This window comes from Pezoporus occidentalis, unplaced genomic scaffold (genome assembly GCF_034315485.1).
Source record: "Pezoporus occidentalis ecotype Australia unplaced genomic scaffold, CSIRO_AGI_Poc_V1 ctg76, whole genome shotgun sequence".
NCBI classification, from domain to species: Eukaryota; Metazoa; Chordata; class Aves; order Psittaciformes; family Psittacidae; genus Pezoporus; species Pezoporus occidentalis.
The window spans coordinates 3,063,442-3,087,513 of record NW_026916115.1 but is presented as its reverse complement, the minus strand read 5'-3'; the positions used below and the strand labels follow the sequence as shown (position 1 = coordinate 3,087,513).

The 24,072-nt window shown below is 48.8% G+C and overlaps 1 protein-coding gene across 1 annotated transcript in view; it reads right to left on the bottom strand.

The window, feature by feature from the left end:
• TNR (tenascin R) overlaps positions 1-24,072 on the bottom strand; it is a 71,933-nt gene that overhangs the window by 6,744 nt on the left and 41,117 nt on the right. Inside the window, exons 2-17 of the mRNA XM_062602203.1 lie at positions 22,211-22,763; positions 19,500-19,976; positions 18,785-19,048; positions 17,872-17,987; positions 14,386-14,536; positions 11,470-11,739; positions 9,530-9,715; positions 6,672-6,761; positions 6,303-6,566; positions 5,411-5,677; positions 5,181-5,300; positions 4,539-4,682; positions 3,783-3,902; positions 3,180-3,323; positions 2,491-2,621; positions 1,320-1,452 (exon numbers count right to left, since the gene is read on the bottom strand). Coding sequence (XP_062458187.1) covers positions 1,320-1,452; positions 2,491-2,621; positions 3,180-3,323; positions 3,783-3,902; positions 4,539-4,682; positions 5,181-5,300; positions 5,411-5,677; positions 6,303-6,566; positions 6,672-6,761; positions 9,530-9,715; positions 11,470-11,739; positions 14,386-14,536; positions 17,872-17,987; positions 18,785-19,048; positions 19,500-19,976; positions 22,211-22,706 — 3,373 coding nt within the window. The 5' untranslated portion in view covers positions 22,707-22,763. The remainder of the gene's footprint in view (positions 1-1,319; positions 1,453-2,490; positions 2,622-3,179; positions 3,324-3,782; positions 3,903-4,538; positions 4,683-5,180; positions 5,301-5,410; positions 5,678-6,302; positions 6,567-6,671; positions 6,762-9,529; positions 9,716-11,469; positions 11,740-14,385; positions 14,537-17,871; positions 17,988-18,784; positions 19,049-19,499; positions 19,977-22,210; positions 22,764-24,072) is intronic.

Sequence of the window (24,072 nt, the reverse complement as noted above, 5' to 3'; positions counted from 1 at the left end):
AAAGCCAGCCCCATGCAGCTTCATCCTTGATTCCGGAACAGCCTCAAAGATTATATGCATTTTCCCATCACCTGTCTGAATTTCACTGCCATTATGTGCCCATGTAAAAGACAAGAATAACAGGAAAGCTTTATCTGTAGATGCATTAGAGAAGAGCCTTTTTTTGTTGTTGTTGATGTACATCGTTTCTATTATCTCTTAAAAGCAGGTGAAGGGACCTTTGGATGTAACTGGGATAGGGAAGTGTATCTTCAGCAGGTTCAAAGAAAACTCTCTTAATTGAACTGGCAGTACAGATAGGATGAATTTTGGGGACACCATCTATAGGCTTCTTAGTGCTTTTAAAGCCCATGAGAAATGTAATTGGATTCAGCCCTGAACAAAATGCATTCTGTCTGTTAAGTGTCCTGGCCTAGCAAACCTTTTCAAAGACGGTGAGGGATGATATGCTTTGCATGGTTTCTAATGTGAACAGTTGCAAAGGGTAGGGGTAAAGGTGACATTTTCATGCAAGCTTCATTCTTTCAAGTGTAAGCACTATGTCTGTGAGGTTTGTGGTGTGGTGAATGCCCACCCTTTGATTTGGAAAGGAAACTGTTCCCATTACCTTAGTGGATCATGACTTCTCTAGAATTAGAGGTGGGTGGAATAATGCAGTCAAATAACATCAGTGGGGCCACACTTGTGCAGATGTGTTGGCTCTGCTATGACTCCACTTATGGTGGTGGAGATGCACCTGCTTGATATTTCCAGGGATATCTCATCCCTGGAAATATTCAGGGTCAGATTGAACCAGGCTCTGAGCAATCTAATCTAGTTGAAGAAGTTCCTGCTCATTGCAAGGGGGTTGGGCCAAATGACCTTTGAAGGTCCTTTCCAAACCAAATTATTCTATGATTCTATGATATCTGTGAAAGATCAGACCATGTCCACAGCTTGGAGACACCAGCTGGGTCTCTCCTCAGTCACTTCAAGAGCACTGCTGAAACGTGCTGTTAACTTTTGTGGTGTGTCCTTCCTTCTTTTGCTTACACGTGTGAGGAGGGCCCAGGGCAAGGCAAAGGGTCTGGTAGATGGTGCCTGGTTTGAAGCTCAAATCTCTGCCTTCAGCTGAGTCTTGTGTTTCTATTACAGATCCTTCAGACATTAACTTTTTGTAGCATAGCAGCACTGTGCATCATGGTGATGAATGTACCTCTCTGTGTATCACGGTGAAATGCTGCCTGAGGATGAAAAGCCCTTAGAAGCAGCCCATGTCTACCAGCATAGTATGGGGACTAAGCCCCACTTGGCTGAGAGGATGCGATGTGAGTTCTCACCTGTGGTGAAGGTGGTGGAGATGAAGCCACTCCTCATGGCGTTTTGGGCAGCTTGCAGGCGCACAGTGTACTCTGTGGTCTCAGAAAGCCCCTCCAGGCGGATCCATGTATCCTCAGCATCCACAATCAGCTCCTGTACATGGGTCCCAGAAGGAGGTAGACACCAAGAGCAACAGATGAGAAAAGCGATGGGGAGCCTAAAGAGCAAGTGAGGAGGGAAGGGAAGCCACAAACTACTGCAGCCCTTAGTGCCTGTCCAGTGGTGTCCAGTGGTGTCCTGTGGTGTCCTGTGGTGTCCTGTGGTGTCGTGTTTCATCACTGCTTGCACCCTGAACTAAATCAGTGTGAGGTCAAGGAATATACTCAGCTTTTTGGAATAGCTTTAGTAGGAGAAAGCTAGCTGGTTTGGTCACAGGAGACTTGAATGTTTGCAGTCTGTGTGCTCTGTTTACCAGCTCTGTTGGGATCTGCGTGCCCTTAAGACAGAGCATGACTGATTACCCAAGCATTGCAAGAAGTAGAGCTGGCCAAACCTGGTTATCAGCTGGTTTTGACTCCGTCAGTTCCTGTCACATTAATTTTTCTGGTTGTCAGCCAATGTCACAGAGATTATTGAACCCCTTCTGCAAAGCTATTATCCTCTGGCCACTGCAAGCCAGTCACACCAGCAAAGGAAATGAGACCGTTCGTGGTGACGTATTTCTGATAGTGTTTGTAGCAGCTCTTCCAGGCAGGCAGATATGGACATGCTCATTAAATAATCAGATATATTGTATTGCAGGATTAATTAGCTGTCTGTACCTATCTAGCCTTTCTGCAAGAAGGGCAAACAGCATTTTTAGCATCTCTGTTTGTGGGATAATTTTCTCCTGCCTCAGCTTGCTCGACTTTCACAAGTTGTGAATTTCCCCTGTTTCTGCAAACTTTGCAGGTATTCCCTCTTTGCCCAGACCTGCAGGTGTGCATATTTGGCCCTAGGCAAACTTTTCCTGCTTTTTCCAATTGTTCATTTAAAATATTGCTTATGCAGAAAGTAGAGTCTGCCCTTCTGGTCTCTCCCTGACCTAGTGATGGTCATTCTTTTGCTTTGTTAGGTTTCCCTTGCTAATTTCTTTGCAATTATGTTATTCCCTGATTTAATAACCCTCTTTCTTTGTGAGGAGTCACTCACCTTCCAGCTGCCGTCCGTGGATCTGTAGGTCATGATGTAGTTCTCCATCTCTCCCACGGGAGGCACCCAGGAAAGCAGGGCACTCCGTCGTGTGACTTCGCTGGCAGTCAGATTTGTTGGAGGATCCAAAACTGTAAGGATGGATAGAGACCCAGGGAAATGCAAGTTCTCACATACAACCACCCCAGCCCTGCATCCCAACTCAGTGCACTTGAAATTCAACCTTGAAACCCTAAGCTACAGCCCAGAGTCCATCCTCACTCTCAGTTTCCAGACCTCATCACGACCTCCAGCCTCTACAAACCCTCTTAAAGTCTTCCTCTATCTGCATGCTCTCTGAAGGGTAATGGGTCTGAAATTCGTGTTCTGTGGGCCTGTCAAGCTTCTTGTAAACAAAATGGGTTGTAGTGCTCTTCTGGACTATGGCCGTGGGCAAGAAAAAGAGCTTGTCAGGGATCTTCTTGGGAAACCACATCCAGGGGAAATCAAAAAAGGGGTGGCTGGATGTTGAGAGAGTGGAAATGATGGGTGATGCTTGCTGTTGTGCCCCAAACTGGTATTTGGGTGTCCTTTTGGATTGCAGCTATTTCTGCACAAACATGTATGTGACAAGAGCTTTGGCTCAGCCTTGCTGGCTGCTTTTCCTGGGGAATGGCTGAGAGCACGTAACAGGCAGTGGTTCTACGTACGAGTTGTGAAGCTGGTGCTGACAGTCTGGCTGGTGAGAGGCCCATGGGTGGCATACATAGAGACTGTATAGGTGGTACTGGGTAGGAGGTTGGTCAGCTGGTACTCCTGGTTGACTCCATCCACAAGAATTGTTTCTCCTGCAACTGTAAGCCAAAAGAGATAAGTTAGGGTAGATGTTCCAGGTGATTCTCCAAAGTGTGTCTATGACTTTGCAAACAAAAGCACTTCTATTGCTGAAACACCATGAACTACTGTACAGCAACTGAGCTGTAGTGGTGGCGTTCAGCCAGAAGGATGATCTTATTTTTCCCAGTCCTTGTATTTGCCTGATTTCCCTTCAGATGTGGGTTTCTGTGGGATGGGTACTTGCTTGCCCCTGGGCTGCTGCTGGTGGGCCAGTCAGCAAAGTGGGAGGGTCCCAGTCCCCTGATGTGTGGACTGCTATGCTCAGAGGCTTGGTGCGGGGCAGTGGAAAGCACCTGCCATGGGACCTGCAAGGGAGGAGCTGGTGTCTAGGGATGGGGTACAGCCCTGCTGCACACCAGCTGCTGCCCTCCCAAAGAGAAGAGATAAAGGTGAGCTGAAACAGAGCCCCAGCGTACCTGCGTGGCGGGTGAGGATGAGGACATAGCTCTCCACCTCCGACAATGGTGGGTTCCACTGGAGCAGTGCCTCAGTGGGGGTGATGTTGGTGGCTGTGACCCCCAAGGGGACATCCATGGCTGCATGGGGGACAGATTCAAAGAGTCAGAGATATTAACAGCTTGGGCTATGAACTGGAAGAGCTTCTAGTGGCCCATCGCTTGTGGTCCTGCCTTGCTGCCCAGACACATCTGCCTGTAGATGAGTTATCGCTGCTCTAGCTAAAGAGCAGAGATGTCACAGTTTGTGCTATTCTGATACTTGAAGGCTCTTCCACTGTTTTCCTGAGGCACAGCCTGGGATGTTAGGGTTGGGTTTCTTTTACCCTTGGTTTTGAGGAGACTGGGAATAGCAGAAAGTTTTATTCTTGCAGCAGATGCTGCTTGTGTCAGGGTTTCCCCACAGATTATTTCTGGAAGTCCGTACTCCCTTTAGGTAAGGTTGTTGTGGTTGCTTAATATCATATCTCTGGCTTCCCCATGCCCAGTACATAGATTTGTCACGCCACTCCGTGACTACCCATGCATATTCGGGGAAAGCTTTGCTTAGCCGTACTTCAGAAGTCCACACTGGCCCCTCATGAGCCTTGCTTATCATCTCAAGCTCACATCAGGCTGGTGTGAGGTCCAGCTTGCTCTCAGCTGCCTGATTGCTAGTGCTCGGAGCTGGACCCAGCACTGTTTGATTGCTGCTTCCCACCAGGAGCTCCTTCCCACCTGTATGCACAGTGATGGAGGCCACCTCGCTCTCCTCCCTGCCCCGCACGCTCTTCACCCCGATCTCATACTTGGTCGCAGGCTGCAGCTGGCGAAGCGTGTACTCGGTGGCATCGCTGGTGATTGCAGTGCTGTCTGTCCTCCCTGTGGGGATGGAGACAAGAGCTTTGACATCAGGCCCTGTCCCTGGGGTACAAGAGGGGCTAGGGAGGGAAGGGCAATGGCTCAAGCCCTCTCTAGGGCTGATAATGGGGTAATTGGGTCTTGTGCCTGCAGGTGCATGCCTGCTTGCCCATCACTCTTCTGGCTTGGCCTTTTCAACATCATAGGCAAAACTGGGGCCAAGGGAGATGAGCTGGGGAATGAGCCATTCCCTAGGAGGGAACATTGCAAGGGGCCACTCCCTCTGCCCCTCTGGGCTGAGCTGACCCTTAGCTGCAGTGGTCCCTTCCCTTCCTCCTCCCAGACACTGTCCTCTGTCCCTGCAGCCTCTTGGTACTCCCAGCTACTGGTGGCTTTACCCAGGGCAGTGGAATGCTGCCTTGGGTGAGGATGACCTGGCAGCTTGCTTGTGTGAGCAGAAAAAAAGAGGGTTGGCAGCTACAAGTTCAGAGCATGAGCAAGAGGTGTCTGAACCGTTACCTTCAGCAGCACGGTAGGATATTCTATAGTGGTCGAAGGCAGCAATGGGAGGGCTCCAGTAGATCTTCATGGACTCCTGGGTGACATTTCCCACTCTGAGGTCCTTCGGTGCATCGATCCCTGGTGAGATGGAGAAGAAAAACAAAGCTGTGGGAGGCAGGTCTGCTCCCTATTCCCCTGCCTGCCCTCCCACTGGGGTCCCATGCCTGTTGTGTGGGGTCTCATGGTACCTGTTGTGATGGAGCCCACAACAGGCTCAGAGCTGATGGTGCCATGCATGGCCACCAGTGACACCAGGTACTCGGTGGATGGCTGCAAGCCCATCAGGCTGGCATGCCTGCGGGTGCCGTCAAGTGTGACCTGCTGTGCCTCCTCCTTGTCCCGGGGGCTGTAGGTGAGGATGAGGCGGTCTGCTGGTGGGGATGGGTCACTCCATGTAACATTCACACTGGAGGATGTCAGCTGAGAGAAGTGGAGTTGTGTGATGGGCCGGACCCCTGCAAAATGGAGAAGGAAGATGGAACCCCAACTGTGTGCACACCCTGGACTCCCTCTTCTCCCCAGCTCTTGTATGGGAAATAACCAACAGAGGTAGCAAAGCTGGGGCTCTGGGCTCTCCATTGATCTGAAACTGTGATGGGATGAAGAGGCAGAACCTGGAGGTGGAAAATGGTGCTTTTCTCAGCTCTGCCTGCAAACATGCTGGGTGATGGGGCTGTTCCCACTACAGATGGTGTGTGTTGTCTAGGCTTCTCGACTGCAGGCTTTTCCCACATAGGTTCTTGTGAGGTCTCTCAAGACTTCATTTCTCTTTCTTATGGACACCCAGGCCACCCTGACCACAGAGGACAGCATGGGCTGGCTATTCCCCCAACCCTGCTTTGTTCTTCTGGAAGCCTCCAGCCAAGCAAATCTAGTTGATGTTCTGATGAAGGGAACAGTGTCCCCATACTGATAGGTCCATCCCCTCTCTGAGGTCAGTGCACCTCTCCCATGTGGAAGCTTTCCCTCCAGCTCTCATCCCCATTGCCATCTCAAGAGTTTCGGCAGTGGGCTGGTGGAAGTGCCACCATGGGGTGGTGGTCTGTGCCCTTGGCCCCATCCCAACTTGTTTCTCTCTACCTGTGAAGGCATCCACAGTTGCCTCCAGGCTCTGCTGGCGTCCCCTCTCAGCAATGATGGAGATGGTGTATTCTGTCCCAGGCTCCAGCTCCGAGAGGGTGAACTGTGACTGATCCTGGGGCACTGTCACTTCAGAGGCCATCCCCGAGGCAGGGGTGAAGGTGATGCGGTAGTGGTCAATGGGACCTGTGGCTTTGGTCCAGGCCAGTGAGATGGATGTCTCAGTGGACGCTATCACCAGGAGATCCTGGGGGCTGTCAAGTTCTGTGGGAGAGGGTTGGTGTGGACTTTCATCTCCATGCATGGACCGTGCCACGGGGATATCTAAGCCCCAGCTGTGCTTGGGGCATGCAATGGGGCCAAGCTCACCTGTTCTGGCATTCATGGTTGCTGGCACGCTCTGCTGGCTGTCCATCACGGCTGAAATCCCAATGCCGTATTCTGTCCCTGGCACCAGATCTAATGGGGGCATGCAAAGGAAAAGAAGGTGCATGATAGCACCACCTTCAGTGTGATGCCCCCCCCCACCTCCCGTGGCTGGGGGGAACACCCTCCTGAGCATTTCCTGGGGTTAGCAGCCCTCCCACAGGTCAGGAGTTTCTCTGCATATTGCAGAAGAGCAGAGCCTTTTTAATAAACACTGTGAATGCCTTTGAGCAGGGAATTCAGATTATGCTAGCTCAGAAATAGGCAGTTTTTAAAAGTTGTTGCTGAGGTCTGCTGTAATTGCTGGCATCAAGGCAGAAATTGTGTGTGTGTGAGCTGAGATGGGAACGATAAAGTAGCTATATTTGTTTCCAAAGTGATTCAACATCAAATATTGTCACAGGGCTGGTGTCTTGAAGAGAAATAGATTATGCAGAGTAAATGAAATGCAGATTAATTAGGAAAGGCGCAGTCTTTCTGGGAGCTGAATCAAGTGCCGATCCTTGGGGTGGATATATCCTGCTGTGCCTTGCTCAAGGGACATAGGAATTGAGCTCACCCAGCTCCTTTCCTGTGCACCCCTTGCTGATCACTGTTTTATCTCCATGGAACATCTCCTGCCTCCTGCCTCTGCCTCTCACTTCCGCTTACCTGCTGGTGGCTTTATCCCCCCTTTCCTGCATTTAATGATCTTTCCCATGGGGTTAGAGAAAGCCATAAACCCTCCAGCCTGGCCTCACACTGCCTTGCCCAGAGGCAGTATGCCCTGAAGCCACCAAAACCTTCCCAGAGAGGCCAGGAGAGAGGGAAATCCCCACTCCCTACTCCTCTCCTCTTGCTTCAATGCAGTCTTGGTGCCAGGGGGCAGATGGACCCCTGTGCCCCTTCCCAGTAAGTGTCAGAAGTATCCTGGAAAGGAGAAGAGCCTGAGAGAAGGACAAGATGAGCAAGAGCATATAAAATGATGCCTTTTCTTTCCCAGCTCTTCTGGGTAGAGCAAAATTATGGATATTTCTGTGCAAATGCTGATTTTGAAGAGACATGTGGCAGGGCAAGGCTTGCTGTATTTTTAAGCTTAAATCTTTTGATGAGCTCTGCTCAGCGCTGTTCCTCACCACTTTTCCTGAAGGCAGATAAAGACAGCTGAAGGAATCGCTGTTGCTTTTGTGACATTGATCCCACCAGGCCCCAGGAAACCCACCCCAACAGGCTTTGTACCATGTGCAACAAGGCTTCGGTGGGCAGGACTACCACATGGGTAACAGACCTATGGGAGATGCCCGTGTGCCACCCACAACATGGCTATCCTGGCTTTTTTTTAAATTATAATTTATATATTTATTTTTGCCACCAGAATGTTTTGGTTTTTTTTGTTATTTTCTGCTATGATTAGATTAAAAAAAATAATGTTTATTACATGGTACTGTGGGAACTAGAAGCAATGCACTCAGGCACTATATAAAAATTGCTCACTGCTATCAACTTAAGCCTCTGCATCTCTGGAGCTTGCTTGGGAAAGAGGGGGGGAGGTGTTCTTGTAGCTTTGCCTGAGCCTGGAAAAGACTTGGCTTTTTTTTTTATTTTGATTGAGAAAAACGAGAGCCTTCAGATTGTCACGTCCTCCAAGGCAAGCTCAGGCTCTGCCTTGGCTGTCATTGCAGTTTGGGTCACTGGGGTAGTATTGCACCTCTGCCCGAAGGAGGGGGATTTGACCCATTTTTAGTGCTCCTCCTCACCTAGAAATGCAGTAAATGACCTAGAGGAAAGCTAGCAGGCAACTAGTACTGTGTCTCTGATTTAATTTCACTTCTCCTTGCACGTCCTCATCACAAATGCAGCAGAAACTACCCCTAACATTTTCTTTTTTCCTCATACCACATTTTTCAAGCTAACTGCTCTAATTGCTTTCCTGCCCTCCAGCCTTTCTCATGACTCAGTGCCGCTGTGCCTGTAACTTCGCATTCGACTTTCGCACTGAACTTTCTCCTATAGTTCTGTATGGCAGAGATGCTGGGCTGGGGAGTTCCCAGGAGGGCAGAAAGTCAAAGTGAAAGAACCTGGTGTCCTGCCATACTGAAGAGCTTCAACTCGAAGGAGTGATCTTTTCTCTATGTGGGTAAGTAAGTCTTTTTTTTTTTGTTCAAAATAGCCACTGGAGCGCCAAATCCAGCAGGCAAACAGGTGTAGTTGAAAAGGAGGAAACCAGATCTCACATGGTGCTGCAATGTGTTTGGGACTTTCCTTGCAGTAGGAGATGGGTGGTATTTGCAGCCCCTGGTGGCACCCCCTGTGCTGGCTTGAAGGACTTGCTCAAAAACAGCACCCCTGGATTGGTGTCTGCTTTGTGCTTGATTTGGAAAAAGGTAAGAAACTCAGGCAGCCTGGCTTCCCATCACTACCTATGGGGCATTGTGCCTGTGGCTCTTTCCCAGCAAGGAAAAAACAGAAGGGTGAAATATTTTCCTCTAGATGAGCGTAAAAAGGCTTCCTCTCCCCATTTCTCGCTTTGCTTCCTGCCAGCCCTATTTAGCACCTGACAGACCCCTGATTCTTGTGCATCACTGAAAGGTACATCACTTGGAGGTGCATTGCTCAGCTCATGGATAACCAGTGCTCAAATCCAGATCCACAAAGGGGAAAATGAGCTTCAGCCCAAGGAAAACCTTCTCTTTATAGCTAACAAACTCCAAAACAGCTTCAAATATATGCCACATAAGGGCGACTGAGCACTGGGCTCTCTGCTGCCCTACCTGCTAGAAAGAATCAGGAGGGAAAGGACAGGCACATGGGTGCACGCATACCTGTAAGGGTGGCCCGGGTGGTGGGACCAGTGTCACGTGGCACCAGGACTTCGTGGTAGTGCTCCCCAGCCAGGGTGCTGTAGACCACCCTGTAGCTGTGTGCGTCAGCCTCGCTGTTGTCCCAGGTGAGCTCGAGGCTGGCAGGGGTCCGCAAGCCCACTCTCAGGTTCTTGGGTGCATCGATCTCTGTGCAACACAAGGGAGAGAGGAACCATCTCAATGCTGGGCACTGGGAACGCACCCCATAGCCTTGGCATAGCTAAATGGAAGTTTAGGGGTACTCATGTGTGATGTCCGTGAGGCCCCTCTTACAGTCCCGCTTCCCCAGGGTATGTCACTGCAGAAGGGGCTGGGGGATCTGCTCTCACCTCCCGCTCAGCACAGACTGGGAGATACCACCTATGAGACTAATGTAAGTGCTGGGGCATTCACAGCATCCCTCAGTAAGTTGCTTCAGGAGCTAGTGGCATGTAATTTGAAAAAGAAGAGTGTTTTCCCCCTACACTAGAATAAGGGAAACTGAGGCAGCATGCATAAGAAAATAAGGGTTCTGTAGCAGTGATGCGTTGGCCTGAACTGCTCTTAGGAGAACCTTGAGCATCTTTACAGGCTCATTCATGCTCAGGCACTCCCACAGGGTTTGTTTATTAATGTTGCTGAGGCTGTGCACCACATCTGCTCTGATTTACATGATAACCCTCTTAAGTGGGTGACAGGTTGGTGACAGCAGATGGGGGGTGATTACTGGTCCTTGAGGGACCTGAGTTTAGAGGGGGGAATTTTTTTATGTTGCCTTTTAGAAATAAAACAAAGAAAGCCAACTCAGCAAATCAGTCAGGGTGAACATCTCATCTGAAATACTTACCTGTAGAGATATGTACACACACAATTCACAGACTGCAGTTATTGTAGTAGGAGCCTGGTAGCCACCAGTAATGTACATGACAGGTAATTTATATACCATAAACCACAGTGAAATACGCACTTTACCTCCTCCTTTATGGCACGGTAAATTAAACCTGTTAGCTATCTGCAGGCTTAACATTAATTAAAGTTTTACCGACCATTTAGGGTATTCAGAGGATAAATAAGATAACCACATTCTGTCTCGGCTGCTTTTAGCCGCCAGTTCCTTGGGCAAGGAATCTGCCTTGCCTCTCAATGCTGAATGGGAGTGGGCATTGCCTTGAATTCAGACCTGTGCTTCCTGTTTTGGTGCTTTTGAGAATTGCGTGTTTCTCTATGTATGCCATTAAGGGCATAAACTGTGGGATTTTTAAATTTTAGCTTTGGGTTCAAGCTAAGGTGTGGGCCTGAACAGGGAATGTGTCCTAGACAGCAGCAGGTTCAGCTTTGATGGTGCAGCAGGATGTGGACAAATTGGGGTTTGGTCAGCGGCTGTCATCTAAATGTGTGTTATTCAGTCATCTGCCTGGTTGCTGGCATCCGGGATCACCTGGGCAGCCCTAGGGACCATGTTAGAGTCCCTGTGGGTCACAGGGCATGAAGACGGTCTGGAGGTTCAGGGACAAAACAGAAATGTAGGCACTAGTGGAGGAGTGTCAGAGAGTGGTTTTAGGGTATGTGTTTTAAGGTGAGCTGAATCCTTTACTCTGCCTTGCTCTTCAGTGGGACTGTGACAGGGTGCAAGGCACCTGCATTCAGGCATCTCCATTCAGACCTGCACCTTAACCATCATGTTTCCATTGATCTGCTTCCTTCCAGTACTCCGGATTAAACCCCAGCTCACTTGGGCTGTGGGAGAACCAGGTACCACTAAATCCCAGACGTAAAAACGCCTCAGTTCAGCTCCAGATATGCAAAACGACACCATGCTCGTTGCAGGACAGCTTATCTGCAGAGCACAGCAAGCCATCTGCTCATGCTTGCTGGTGGCTTTGAAATTCATGCCAGTTCTCCCACCGAAGCTAGCTAGCTACCTGTGGTGAACTGGGCGAGGGCTGGCTGGCTCTCATTGGCACCCCGGAGGGCGCTGACAGCGAGGCGGTAGCGGGCGCCGGGGCGCAGGGCCTGCAGGGAGTACTGGCTGAGGGGGGGCTGCAGGCGGAAGGTGGTCCTCCCGCCCTCCCCGTCTGCCAGCCCGTACTTCAGCAGGATGGCGTCCACCTTGGCACGCGGCGGCGTCCACTCCACAAAGGCCACTGTGTCGGAGACATCCCGCACCAGGATCTGCGTCGGTCCATCGATGACTGCAGAGGAGGGGGAAAATGGGCACCTGTTATTTTGGGACAGTTGGATGGGGAAAGGTGGCAGCTTTGGAGATGCTGCGCTTCAGGGATGCTTCAATGCCGCCTCAGAGTGGTCTGAATTAGCAGTTGGGGTGGCATAAGTAAGAGACACAGCCCCAAGGTACTCGGGGGGGTTGGTTCTGGTGGGCTCCTAGTCCCTTGTTCCAGTCTCCCAGCTCTTTTCTTCACTTCAGTGTTGTCTCTCCCAAGCTATGGACACCAGAGCAGAACCCATCAGCTTTCCCATTGATGCCCATTACATCTATAATGCAATTAATGCACTTCTCTCAAGCTGGTTATTGGCAACAATTCCTCTCTGGCTTTTTCAGGTGGCACCTCCTAGGATAAAACCTCCTGTGTCTAACTGTGATCCACCTTTTTTTGCTCCTGGATAACTGCTTGTGCTTTGTGATGCATTGAAAACCATGTAGTTTTCCCTTGTGCCCAGCTCTTCAAGACATTCAAACTGCTTTTTATCAATGATCTCCTTTCACTCAATTTACTCTTTTCTGAGCTTTTCCATCACTGGCAAAATTTATCAGCAATGATATTATATCTTTTGAAGGGTGTTGACAATGTGTTAAATAATGTGGGGCCAAAGACTAATCCAAGCATTGAGAACCGAGGAACATCTCTAGAAATGTTCCTGCTTCTGTGCCAGCTCCTGGTTTGTCATTAAGCTGAGGAATCAGCCTGTAAAACTGTTGATGTCTTAACAGCAGGGAGAGAGAAGAAAATGCAAGTGTTTTGGCAAGTCTAACTAGCTGGGTGTGGGGCTATGGAGGGTGTCTTCCAAATCCTCTCAGACAAAGGGTTTTAGCTAAATTCATAGTGGGGATCTACTGGGACACCATTTTGGACATTTCTACTTTCTTTTGCAGAGAACTGTGCCCTTCCTTCCTCTGCATCCTCCAACACTCAACCCCTGGAAATCACAATCTTAAGCTCAGGTGATAGAACGTTTGAGTCCAGCAGGACCTAACCATTGCACAGATGGACAGATGGGCCAAACCTGGCCATCATTCCTGTACCATGGCAATGCTGATGCACAGAGCCTACTGGGCATCCTATTTTATCACTTACATGATCACAAGGTGGGTGAAAAAACCCACTCTGGTTCTATAATTCAGGCTATACTGTATGAAAATACATCTAATGTACTGTATATATTAAAAAATGACTGTATATATGAAGGATGTGCTGAACACTGCACCCCAGGGTAGGAAGTTCTGGGGGAGGTTATGTGTGGGCAGGGGTGGGAAGGACCAAGGAGGGTTAGAAAAAGATATATGGGGGAATTGGGGGCCGTGGGGTGAGGTGTGGGGGGAAAAACACCAACAGAGAAGGTAGGGCAGCTTGGCAGCATGGTGTTTAGGTAGGAGCTGGGTGTCCAGCTTGGCCAGGACCAGGTTGTCCAAACCTTGAATCTCCAGCTACCTCATGTTGTCCCATCATCTGGGTGATGCTAGGTAGCATCAAGTTCTACTTAGCTGTGCAGCCTTTGCTGCTTGATCCCAGCACAAAGTGTTAAGGCAGAACAAGGATGATAGGGGAAAAGGTATGGGGGTGCTGCAGAGGAAGGCAGACATGCCAGCATGGGGATGTCTTTATGAAACAGAGAGCTGGGAGCCTATCACCCTATCTGTGCTTTCCCGCAAAGGTCAACCACTGAGTCTGAAGTACCAGCCTCTCTTATTTTCTGCTGACTTCCTAGGGAAAAGAAGATTTGGGCTTGACCAGGAGGTGTCTCTGTTAAGCCATGTCGAGCGGAGTGCGGAGACAACCCGGGAGGAGAGGACTGTGCTGAGGAAGCTCAGACTTGCAGCAAGCTGCTGCTGGTGGAAGGACCCTCCCTTTGCTCTCACTGTTGCTGGAAATTAGCAGCCTGGAGAGAGCATCACTTCGTTATAACCCTCCAGTAGCTATTTGAATGCGGTTTTCGTTTGCAGCAACTTGGATAGAGGTAGATGTCTGCCTGGCTGCCAAGGCAGACTGCAGCAGATCTGGTGTGGAGCCTCTTCTCCCCAGTGAGCAATGCCCATTGCCACGTCTCCTTCAGTGAGGAAAACACCCAAACTGAATTTCCTCTAGCCTATGGATGGACCAGCGACCTGCCAAATAAATTGGTTAGGAAGGGATGTGCTGTTGCTCCTGGCTCCCTGCCCTACTGCCTGATTTGCCTGAATTAGTGGGAGTACAAGGCATTTAGTGGCAGAAAAGCAGGTGGGAGTTTTAATCTGTAATACACAAATAGGCAATGCATTTATGGAGGTATTTCTTGGGGGCATCCAGCCTCCAAAATATGAGATTAGTGAGGAAGAGCGATTTATCCAGCTATATAATAAAAGCAGACCTGACCCTTGGCTCCCAGCCCCATTAACCTTGCACCGTTTCTGTGCTTGCAGCAACTCAGGGGGATTGGAGGGGCGGAGAGGGACAAAATACCACATGAAGAAACCATTGCTGTGATGCACCTGTATCCTGGGCAGTTGGGTAGTGCTAGTTTTATCTCTGCCCATGCAATGCCAGGCTGCTCTCGCTGATGGGACCTTATTTTGGGGACCAAGCCCTGAGCACTGCTGTGCTGCTGGGGCTGGGCTCACTCACGGGTTGAGACGCTGTCGGAGGTGGGAGGGCTCCTGGCTTGTTCCTTCAGGGCCACCACAGTGACGGTGTACTCTTCCCCTGGCTTCAGCCCTGTCTGGTTGAAGGTGGTGACGGTGCTGGGGAGCTGGGCGATCACACCACCCTCGTTATTCTGCCAGGGAGTGGAAAAAAGTGTTAAAAAAGGAAAGAAGAAAAGGTCTTCTGGGGGGACTGGTGCATGGAGAAGAAGTGCCCCCCATGTTGCGTTCTTCCCCACCCAGCCCTGCATCTCCACATTGCATCCTCACCTTGGCACATCCCATCATGGAGGTGCAGAAACCTAAGGTGAAGTCACCCACTGAATGTGAAGCACCTATGTTGTTGGGCTGAGAAATCCTCAACCATCCCTTCCCACTCACGCCTCATATTTTTCCATCTGTGTCTCTGCTGTCCTCCAGAAGAGAAAAGATAATCAAACCAAGGCCTAGGCTAGACTCCTTTTCCCTGCTATTCAGGTGCCAGGAGCCTTATATATATATATATATATATATATATATATATATATATAAAAGTACATATTTATAAAAATGTGTATATATATACATGCTAGAATATGTTCATATATAGGTATGAAACTGTAAGGTCTTTATTTTGTTACCCCCTGCTTTTTAAGTATCTTTATTAAAATCATTATACTTTGTGGATTTGCTCTGAAAAACTGCAAGGCTTTAAGCAACTTCAAATGTCACCTTTCCTGCCAGTGTTTAGACAAAGGATCTTTTCTTGCTGCTGTCTTCACTAATAACATGCTAAACAAATCTTTGCACATAGCTCTCAATTCATATTCACCTCTTTTCTCATTAAACAGGAAATCTTCCATTCTAGCCATAAATTGCCGTCTTACCTTTCCTAATTTTCTTTTCTAAATCTGTCTTTGCTTCATCTTTTTCCCACCCCATCCCCAGAGCAGGCAGCAGACAGGCAGTCCCCACCTGACCCACTTTCAGGGGACGAGAGCATCACAGGCACCATGGAAGGAGAACTGCTGTGCAGGAAGGTGTGAGCATCCTCACAGGGATGCTGGGGACCAAATAAGCATCCTCTCATCCAGTTTTCAGGAAGACAGAGCAAGATCAGTTTTGCTTGTTGAATTTATCTGTGATGCTGCTGTTATAACTTTGTTGGTTTTAGCCTGTGGGCCTAGCTCCTGGGTTTATTTGGGGCATGGCATTTACCTAAGCAAGCACTGTCTCCAAACAATGAAGGAGACAGCACACCCTGCCTTATTTTAGGAGAAAAGTTGGTGATGGAGGTTTGACAGAGTCCAGTTCTGGTAGCTGAGAGGCAAGAGCACAACTATGCCTTTACATAGCAGGATCATGTGCTTGACTAATGGATGCAAACACTTCAGAGCCCAGTGAGCTCTGAGATAAATATATACCCAATATTTTGTTGTTTTGTTTGGGTTTTTTGTTGTTTTTTTTTGTTTGTTTGTTTGGTTGGTTGGTTGGTTTTTGGGTTTGTTTTTTTTTTTTTTTCCTAAGGTTCAAGGCTTTTATGGAAAATGTGAACCTGCCTCCAAAACCTGCATCCAGGAACAGCCTTCCTTTTGCACCTTATCTCTTCCTTTACATCCTAATATGTGTGTTTAAGTTTTAAGATTAAAAATAGAAAGGAGGACCAATGGTTTGTATTTTTGTGCTGGCTTGAGAAAAACCTATTGATGATGATGACCCTGCTGGGAGAAGTTTGCTTCTACCCTTGCAATTCCTCACCATAAAATGGATATATCCCCATTTATCTGCTTCAGGGGGGATGCTGTTGAGCTTAATTCCTGAGTATCAGTGAAATGTTTGAAAGATAGCTATTTGTTGCTGCCAGAAGCTCTTCCCTGATGTTGCCTTATCATTTTGGCTTTTATCCTGATGGTGAATTAAAATTATCCTAGGATTTATACCTGCAGTACCTGAACTTTGACTTCCAAAACAATTTACTTGTGGCTGTACCTGAAATTGCACCCAGATTCTTCCAGCCTTTTTGGAAAGGAGGGAATGAGTTATTTAAAGCAATTGGGCCCTTGCTTCCTGCTGTATAATGATACTTTGCAGTTAAGAGCATTTAAAACTTTGGGGCCAAGTTCTGCAGTTCTCAGCTGCCCAGAGCTGCCTTCAACTCCAGCGAGGGTTTTATACAAGTGAAAATGTCATAATTGAGCTCTTAATCAGCATTTCTTTTACTGCTGGGGCTTGAATGCTCTTGTAAAGAGGCTTCATATACAATTGAAGCTATACTTATGGCTAAATGGTGTAGAAACTATGAATACAGATAAAACATGATGTACAATTTTTGTTGCCATGCATAGAAAATATGTGATATTTAGGGCAACATTTTCATCCTTTCATCTTTTCTGGCACAATTTCTACCTGTTCATCACTGCAATTAAAATTCCATGGCAGGAATTAGACGTGTGTGGGACTCAGAGGTACTAATGGTTGTTGTCTGAGAACCGGCAGCTGCTCGGTTCAATCTAGATGGCTTTGGGTAACTTAGCGTGCAGAGAGCTGGTGTGAGGAAGAGAAGGAGGAGGAAGGGTCAAGGCAAAGGAGATGGAAGGGATAAAGAGAGGGTTACAGCAAGAGGTAGCATGGCTGGAAGGTTTATTCAGTTATATCAGAAATAATGTGGCAAACAGGGTCAGGGCAGTGAGCATCCCCCAGTACTTGGCACTGTACTTGATATTTGAGGCTGCATCTTGAATACTGTGTTCAGTTCTGGGCCCCTCACTACAAGAGAGGCATTGAGGTGCTGGAGCACATCCAGAGAAGGGCAACAAAGCTCATGAAGGGTCTGGAGCACAAGTCTGATGAGGAACCTGGGGTTGTTTAGTCTGAAGAAGAGAAGGCTCAGGGGGAACCTTATCACTCTCTACAACTACATGAATGGAGGTTGTAGTGAGGTGGGGGTCAGTCTGTTGTCCCAAGTAATGAGTGATAGGATGAGATAATGGCTTCAAGCTGCACCAGGTGGGGTTTAGATTGGATATTAGGAAAAATTTCTTCCTGAAAGGGTGATCAGGCATTGGAACAGGCTGCCCAGGGCAGTGGTGGTATCACCGTACTTGGAAGTGTTCAAAAAATATGTAGATGGGTCCCTTTGTGACATGCTTTAGTGGTGGACTTGGGTAAAGGTTGGACTTGATGATCTTAAAGGTCTTTTCCAACCTACTTGATTCTATGATTCTATGATTCTATATGCTTGTCTCACAATTTTATTGTGGAATTTCTTTGAGGACAAGTGTGTCTTGACACCAAAGACTACTGGAGAAATACAAGCTGGCAATTGTGGGTTGAGGTATTTGGGGCTGTCTGATGTGAAGCACACAGATTTCAAACAGAGGTCAGGTTTCTTGGAGGGGGGTGTAATTGGGAGCTAATTTAAGATCTGCTTGCTTAATGCTGTTAGGGTGACCAGGTGTACCCTGTGATGCCATGTATGTGGTGGCAGTACCTTGGGGATGAAGCTGATCTCCCAGCCGTCAAAAGGGAAAGAGAAGGGCTCCCACTGCACCTCTGCTGTCGTCTCTGTGATGGTCTTGAACTTCAGGCCCTGCGGTGTGGCAAGGTCTGGAAGGGAGCAGGGGGGTGGTGAGCAGAGCAGAACGGGTGTGAGGGTGAGCCTGTCCCCACCCTGCTCCCTGTGGCAACAAAAACAGGGAACTTTTTGGTAGCTGTTACCAGAGCCCCTTTGTGCCCGCCCTTGGTGGGTTGGAGGGGGAAGAGGGAAATGGCTGGGCTGCTGGACACTGAAGAATCCCACTGCATTACTGTGCGAACAGCGAGAATGATGGGCTTGCAAAAGGGGTGTCTGGATAGTTTGTTTTCCCACTGTCCTCTGTATCTTTGGTTTCCAAGGATCCTTTCTGGAGGTTGCCATTACAGATTGTTACTCCCATTTTCCTCTGTGCATCATGGCCCTGTCAGAATTATGTATCTCCTGATGCACAGCAGCATCCCCTCTACCACCTATGTCAAGGGGATTCGTCATGGGGAACCCACACAGGAGTGGGAGGAGAATCTATGACTTCTGTGATATATTGCAATATTTTCTATGAGGAAATAAGTGTAATATTTTGGGCCATAGAACAGGGGGCTTCAGTCAGATGGTGAAATTTTCTTCGATTTTTACTCATTCAGGTTTTCATCCAGACTGAGTCCTCCTGCCCGGGATGGACACATTTCCCCCTTTCCTATATCTCTATACAGATACATATGAGGATAAAAGTATACCAAATATTTGATTTTTTTTTTTTTTTTAAAGCTCAAGTTTCTGCTGCTAGAAGGCTTTTATGGAAAATGCTAACCAGCTTGAACATCACCTCCAGCTATCCAGTACCAAGTGAGAAGCACAGTAGCATACTTACTGGTCACTACCTTGGAGGTAACAGGGATGCTCAGGACATCACTGATGACTGTGTAGATGCTGACATTGTAGGCAACGCCTGGCTCTAGCTCCGTGATGGTGATGCTGCTCCAGTCTCCAGGCACTCGCTGCTGGAGCTGGGTGCCCCCTGGCCATGCCGGCTGGTATGAGATGATGTACTCGGTGGCTGCCCGGCTGCTGTCCCACATCAGCTCAATGGAGCTATCACTGATCCCTGTCACTCGCAGGTTTTCAGGTGGAGCCACTGATAGGAAGGGCAGAGGTAAGGAAAGCATCAGAGTGTGCGTGGCTTATCCTCACCCCACTGTGGGGAAAGGTGCATAGATCTGCTGGTGGGACATGGGCGTGGGCTTTGGGCTGGCGGTTACACGCTATCTATGATTGTATTAACTGCTATAGCAAGGCAGAAGCTGAGAAGAACTTGACTGCAACTGGTTTTACACCAAGGGTTTACCACCAGTGCTGGGGTGAACTTCACTGTCTTTTTGCTCACCTCCCAAACTTCTGCCTCTGGGGAAAGGGACAGTGACAGAAGGGAGTCTGTCAAACTGTGGGGCCTGAGCAGGTTCTATGTGACATGCTTTGCCAAGTATGGCTTTCTCCCAGGCTTCATGATGCCCGTATAGTGCTGTGGGCATCTTGAGGCCCTTGCTCATACATTAGGGTCTGGCTCTCCCCGCGCACGCCCCCACTACCTGATGAGCAGTCCTGCCCTTCATAGCCTTCCTCGCAGATGCAGAGACCATCCTGGCAGACCCCACGGCCGCTGCAGGCGTTGGGGCAGTGCAGCCACCCGCAGTCCTCCCCGGCGTAGCCCTCCTGGCAGATGCATGTGCCATTGACGCAGTAGCCCTTCCCTGAGCAGTCATGGGGGCACCGCAGCTGGGAGCAATCCTCCCCGGTGAAACCCTCCTCACAGATGCACTCGCCATCCACGCAGAGCCCATGGGAGCCGCAGCCGCTGGGGCAACGGAGCTGGGAGCAGTCCTCACCCCCATAGTCATTGTCGCAGATGCACTGACCCTCCAGGCAGACACCGCGGCTGGAGCAGCCCCGGGGGCAGTGGGGCTCAGAGCAGTTGCTGCCCGCCCAGCCCTCCATGCACACGCAGCTGCAGGATTCCAGGCTGAAGTTCCCATGGCCGCTGCACTGTGGGGTGTAATCCAGCTGCCCTGCAAGGATGCAGGACCAAGGGTCAGAGCCTCCCACATCAGCCCATTGATGGGCTGTGGGGAAGGGAGAAAAGGTGTGGGGCAAGCAGGGGATGGTCCTTCCTTTGGTTGAGCATGCTCAGCTCTAGGGAGCCTGTGGCTGGTGGAGGCAGAATTGGTGATATGTGCTCATGGAGGGGATGGGTGGGTGTCCAGGAGTTTATTTGTGCCCTTGGGAATACTGGCCTCCATAGCTATGGGTGCCATCAGCCTTGCTGGAGAGCAAGTGCTCCCTTTGCTTCCCATCAACTGGCTCAGCACTCAGTTGATGGGAACATCCCTAGACCTCTTAGTGGGAAAAAGCCCTCCTTAGCCAAGTCGTCTGCACCAGCCATGATTCCAGTTGTCTCCTCTCCACCCACTGTTCCTTTTTACAGGTGAGAGATCCCAGTCTGCTCACTCCCTCTCCTACATGAAGCAGGTATGTACCCAAAGACATCATCATCACCCCTATCTTGGGGAGCCTGATTAAGATGGAGCTGTTGGCTTTGTAAAATGTATCAGGGTTTGGGCATACTGGGTTTGTGGGAAAGCGAGGAAAGCACATGGCCACCGTAGCCACCACCTCTAAAGTTCCCGCTTTACCCAGCAACCTTTCACAGGACACTCTAGGATGAGGAGGGATGCCCGGGGATGAAGGCACCAGTCACTATGACATTGCCAGTTCTCCCCTGTTATGCCCTGTAACATGGACCTATTGCTCTAGTTTAGGGTTTATCTCAGCCAGCCTAATGTTTCTTTGCTATTTTTTACTGCTTTTCTTCCTTGTGTGAACTGAGGATGAACAGAAACACTTTCTGTGCTTCCTTGACCCTTGGGAAGCCTCTGCACCATGAAGACCTGAAGCTGCATGACTCTGTCCCCTAAGTAAGTTTTCTGTCCTAGCTGAGCTACCTGAGCATCATTTCCTATGGGGTGTGTGTGTATGTGTCTGTGTGCAGCAGATGCTCATGTGAAAGGATTTCAGTTACATGCTGTGCTAGACAGCGCCATTTGGGTTACTTTGCAGGATGCTTCCCATCTAAACTACAAATACTGGGAATGACAATCAGGATCTCTTCAGATCTCAGCCTCTAGTTAAGTTATCAAAAGAAGATGCTTGTAAATGTGTTGGAAGAGAGCAGCTTTCCTTGGGGAAATGCCTCAGGTGGTGGGGTAGGGATCCTGGTCTCCTTTGCAGTGCAGCAAATTGAAAGCAACTCTGGTAAAAATAAATTACTCCAGTTTTAGCTCAGCACATCTGTGTTCCGAGTGGAGACTCCACCAAGCGATGAATATTTAATGGTACTATCTGCATATGCTGCAAATAACCCAAATAGGCTCATCAGAGTTACAAATAAATTTCTTTAAAACAGGTTTTCCCCTGTTTTCTATGTGATTTTACCAAACCCTCTTACTGATCTTCCCAAGACATAAGGAAAACCACCAGTATACTGGCTCCTGCCCTATTGAAATGCAGCCTCTAGCTCAAACCTTTCCTAACCCACCTCATTTCAACTGCATGCTGCTTCCCTGTCTCTGAGGAATGGCCATGGTGAAATGAAGGGCTGTCTTTGATGGAGTACCCCTAATGGGGGCTCTTGAAGAGCTTCCCAAACCGCACGTTTTTATTCACTTAAAGTGTCCTGTTGATGGTTTTGTGCCTTTGTTACAAATTTTGTTTGCATCTTTCAAGGCAACAGAAATTATTCTCCCATTTATTTATTTATTCGTTTAAGCTCAGCTTTTCATACGCATTCACCCCTTCTACAGAGAAGACAAAGGGGTTTATTGATGGCTCTTGGAGTGCTGCCTTCAGCTGCGAGACAGCTTAGGAGAGCATCAGCTATGCCTGTCCTCCCCGTCCCATGAGCAGTGGCAGATCTAACATTGTTGCAAGGACTGCCGGGTAGGGAGATCACCCTGTTCACCCCTTACCAGCTGTAATTTTATCTGTAAGGGGGCTTTAGCTCTGGCTATGGGGTTTCTGCAGTGAGCAGGGCATGAGGGCTCAAGTGACCAAATCCCTCCTGGGGGTTTTCCTGCCTTGGAGGCCCTAAGATGAGCTTTCCCCTAAAGCCACAGCCACATTATAGGTAAATACAGATTTTTCTCTGTTGCCAGTCTGTGTGGCATTACCAGTTTTGTATTTATTTCTCCTGCCTTTCACTTGATCCCTCAGTCCCCAGCAAGAGCTAACAGGATGGCATTACTACCTGTGGCTGCATTTTCTTGGCAGCAATTGGAGTTGCATTGGTCCCGGAGCATGGACACCTCCCTCTCCAGCATCTCAATCCTGCTCAGCAGCTCCTGCAGGGACGGGAGGGAGGTGGAGCACTTGCAGGCCTGCTTGGGCAAGTTTATCCTGTGGGTGAAGGTGACCTGGCTCTCGCTGTCAGAGGTCTGCTCCGTGTACTCCGCCAGCTGGTCATCTTCTGAACTCACCTCCTCAGCTGACGACTTGAACATGGACGAGCAGCAGCTGTTTAGGGGTACATTGATGTTGTAGATGTGGTGGAAGACCATGGGCTGTTCTTTGATTGGTGGGCTGCAGTTGGACAAGCTACCCTTCTCATCCACTGCTGGCCTCTCGGCTGGCTCTGTTGTCACCTCCAGCCGGCACTCAAAAGGCTTGAGGACAGCACCCAGCAGAAGCAAGTTAAAGCTGATGAGCACATTCCTCAGGACTGGGTTTTCACTGTCAATCCCCATTTTCTTGGGGAAAAGAGCCTTCTAAGCCAGCCTTGCTCAGCCAAGTGTGGGGAGGACCTGGAAAAACAGAAGAAAGAGCATGGTTGGTGTTAATGCTGAGACTGTGCTCAGTGTAGAACGGCAAATCCTTCAGGGCAAGGTCATCCAGAGACATGTGGGACCAACTTGACAGACACACAGTTCTGCTGATTTTAGTGGAACCTAGATCAGCCCTGAGTGAAGCCCATATCTGGCAGGGAGACCCTGCCATAGGCCTTGTACAGTGACAGAGGCAGATTCTTGTTTGGTTGTCGGTTTGGTTTTGGTTTGTTTGGTTTTGTTGTTTTTTGTTGGGGTTTTTTTAGGTGGTTTTTTTTTTCTTAAGGAAACAGTTGATCTGGTACTAACAAAGGACCAAATACCTGTGTTTTCAGCAAAACCACACCGTATGGGATCTAGCTGAAGAGCCCCATCAATATGGCATGTAAGGTTTAATGCACGGGTGAGGGTGAAACATCCCTGTGCTCTCCTTTTGTTGTCTCCTGTGCCCCAGGATCTTCGCCCAGGGTTGCTAAGCTTCCTTCAACAGCTATAGGAACAGCAGCCTTGATTTTGAACATTTTTAAATTACAGCAGGCAGGCTCCAGCTTGTTCGGGTCAATGCTCTGAGCAGGCAAATCCCTCCTGTTAAAGTGACTTCACCCCCCATGAGTGCTCTGGATTATGAGTTAATCTTGCCTTGATTTGGAACAACACAACTTCTCATTCTGGTATTGATCGTGAGACCCTGGGTGGCAATCCAGCCTTGGAGGACCACATTTATCTTCAGCCTAAAATCACTGGTGCCAGCCTAGTTGCACTGGGAATGGATTCACCCCCATTACTCATTGGGATTGTTGTCTGCTGACCAATACTTAAATCCAACTGGTTTGCCATGAGGAATCACTGCCTGGTCCATCAGAAGATAGTATTAACAGGCAGGTGAGGCAGTGTCTGCAATGTCATTGCACTCAGTGATAATCTTAGGTTTGTGTTTTCTTTGCAGGATATAGTTTATATGCAGGCCATGTAGGATTGCTGGAATGTGGCTGCTGTGCTGTAAGGGCTCTCAGCTGAGCCCTAGCACTACTTCAGGTTCAGGACAGTTAATTAAAGATTTCCATCCAATAGCTACAAATGATCAAATTGGATTTCTTGCAGCATTTTAGAATGGAATGTAAATTGCTGTGTTTGCTGCTCCCTACATTCTGGGTTTGTAGGACCTGGACTGGTGAGTGCTGGAGATGCGCTTTGTGGTTCTTTCTGCACCAGTAGTGCAAAAGATGCAGCAGGCACATTAAATCTGGTAAACAGGCTCTTTACAGTGCTGGTAAAAAAATGCAAAGAA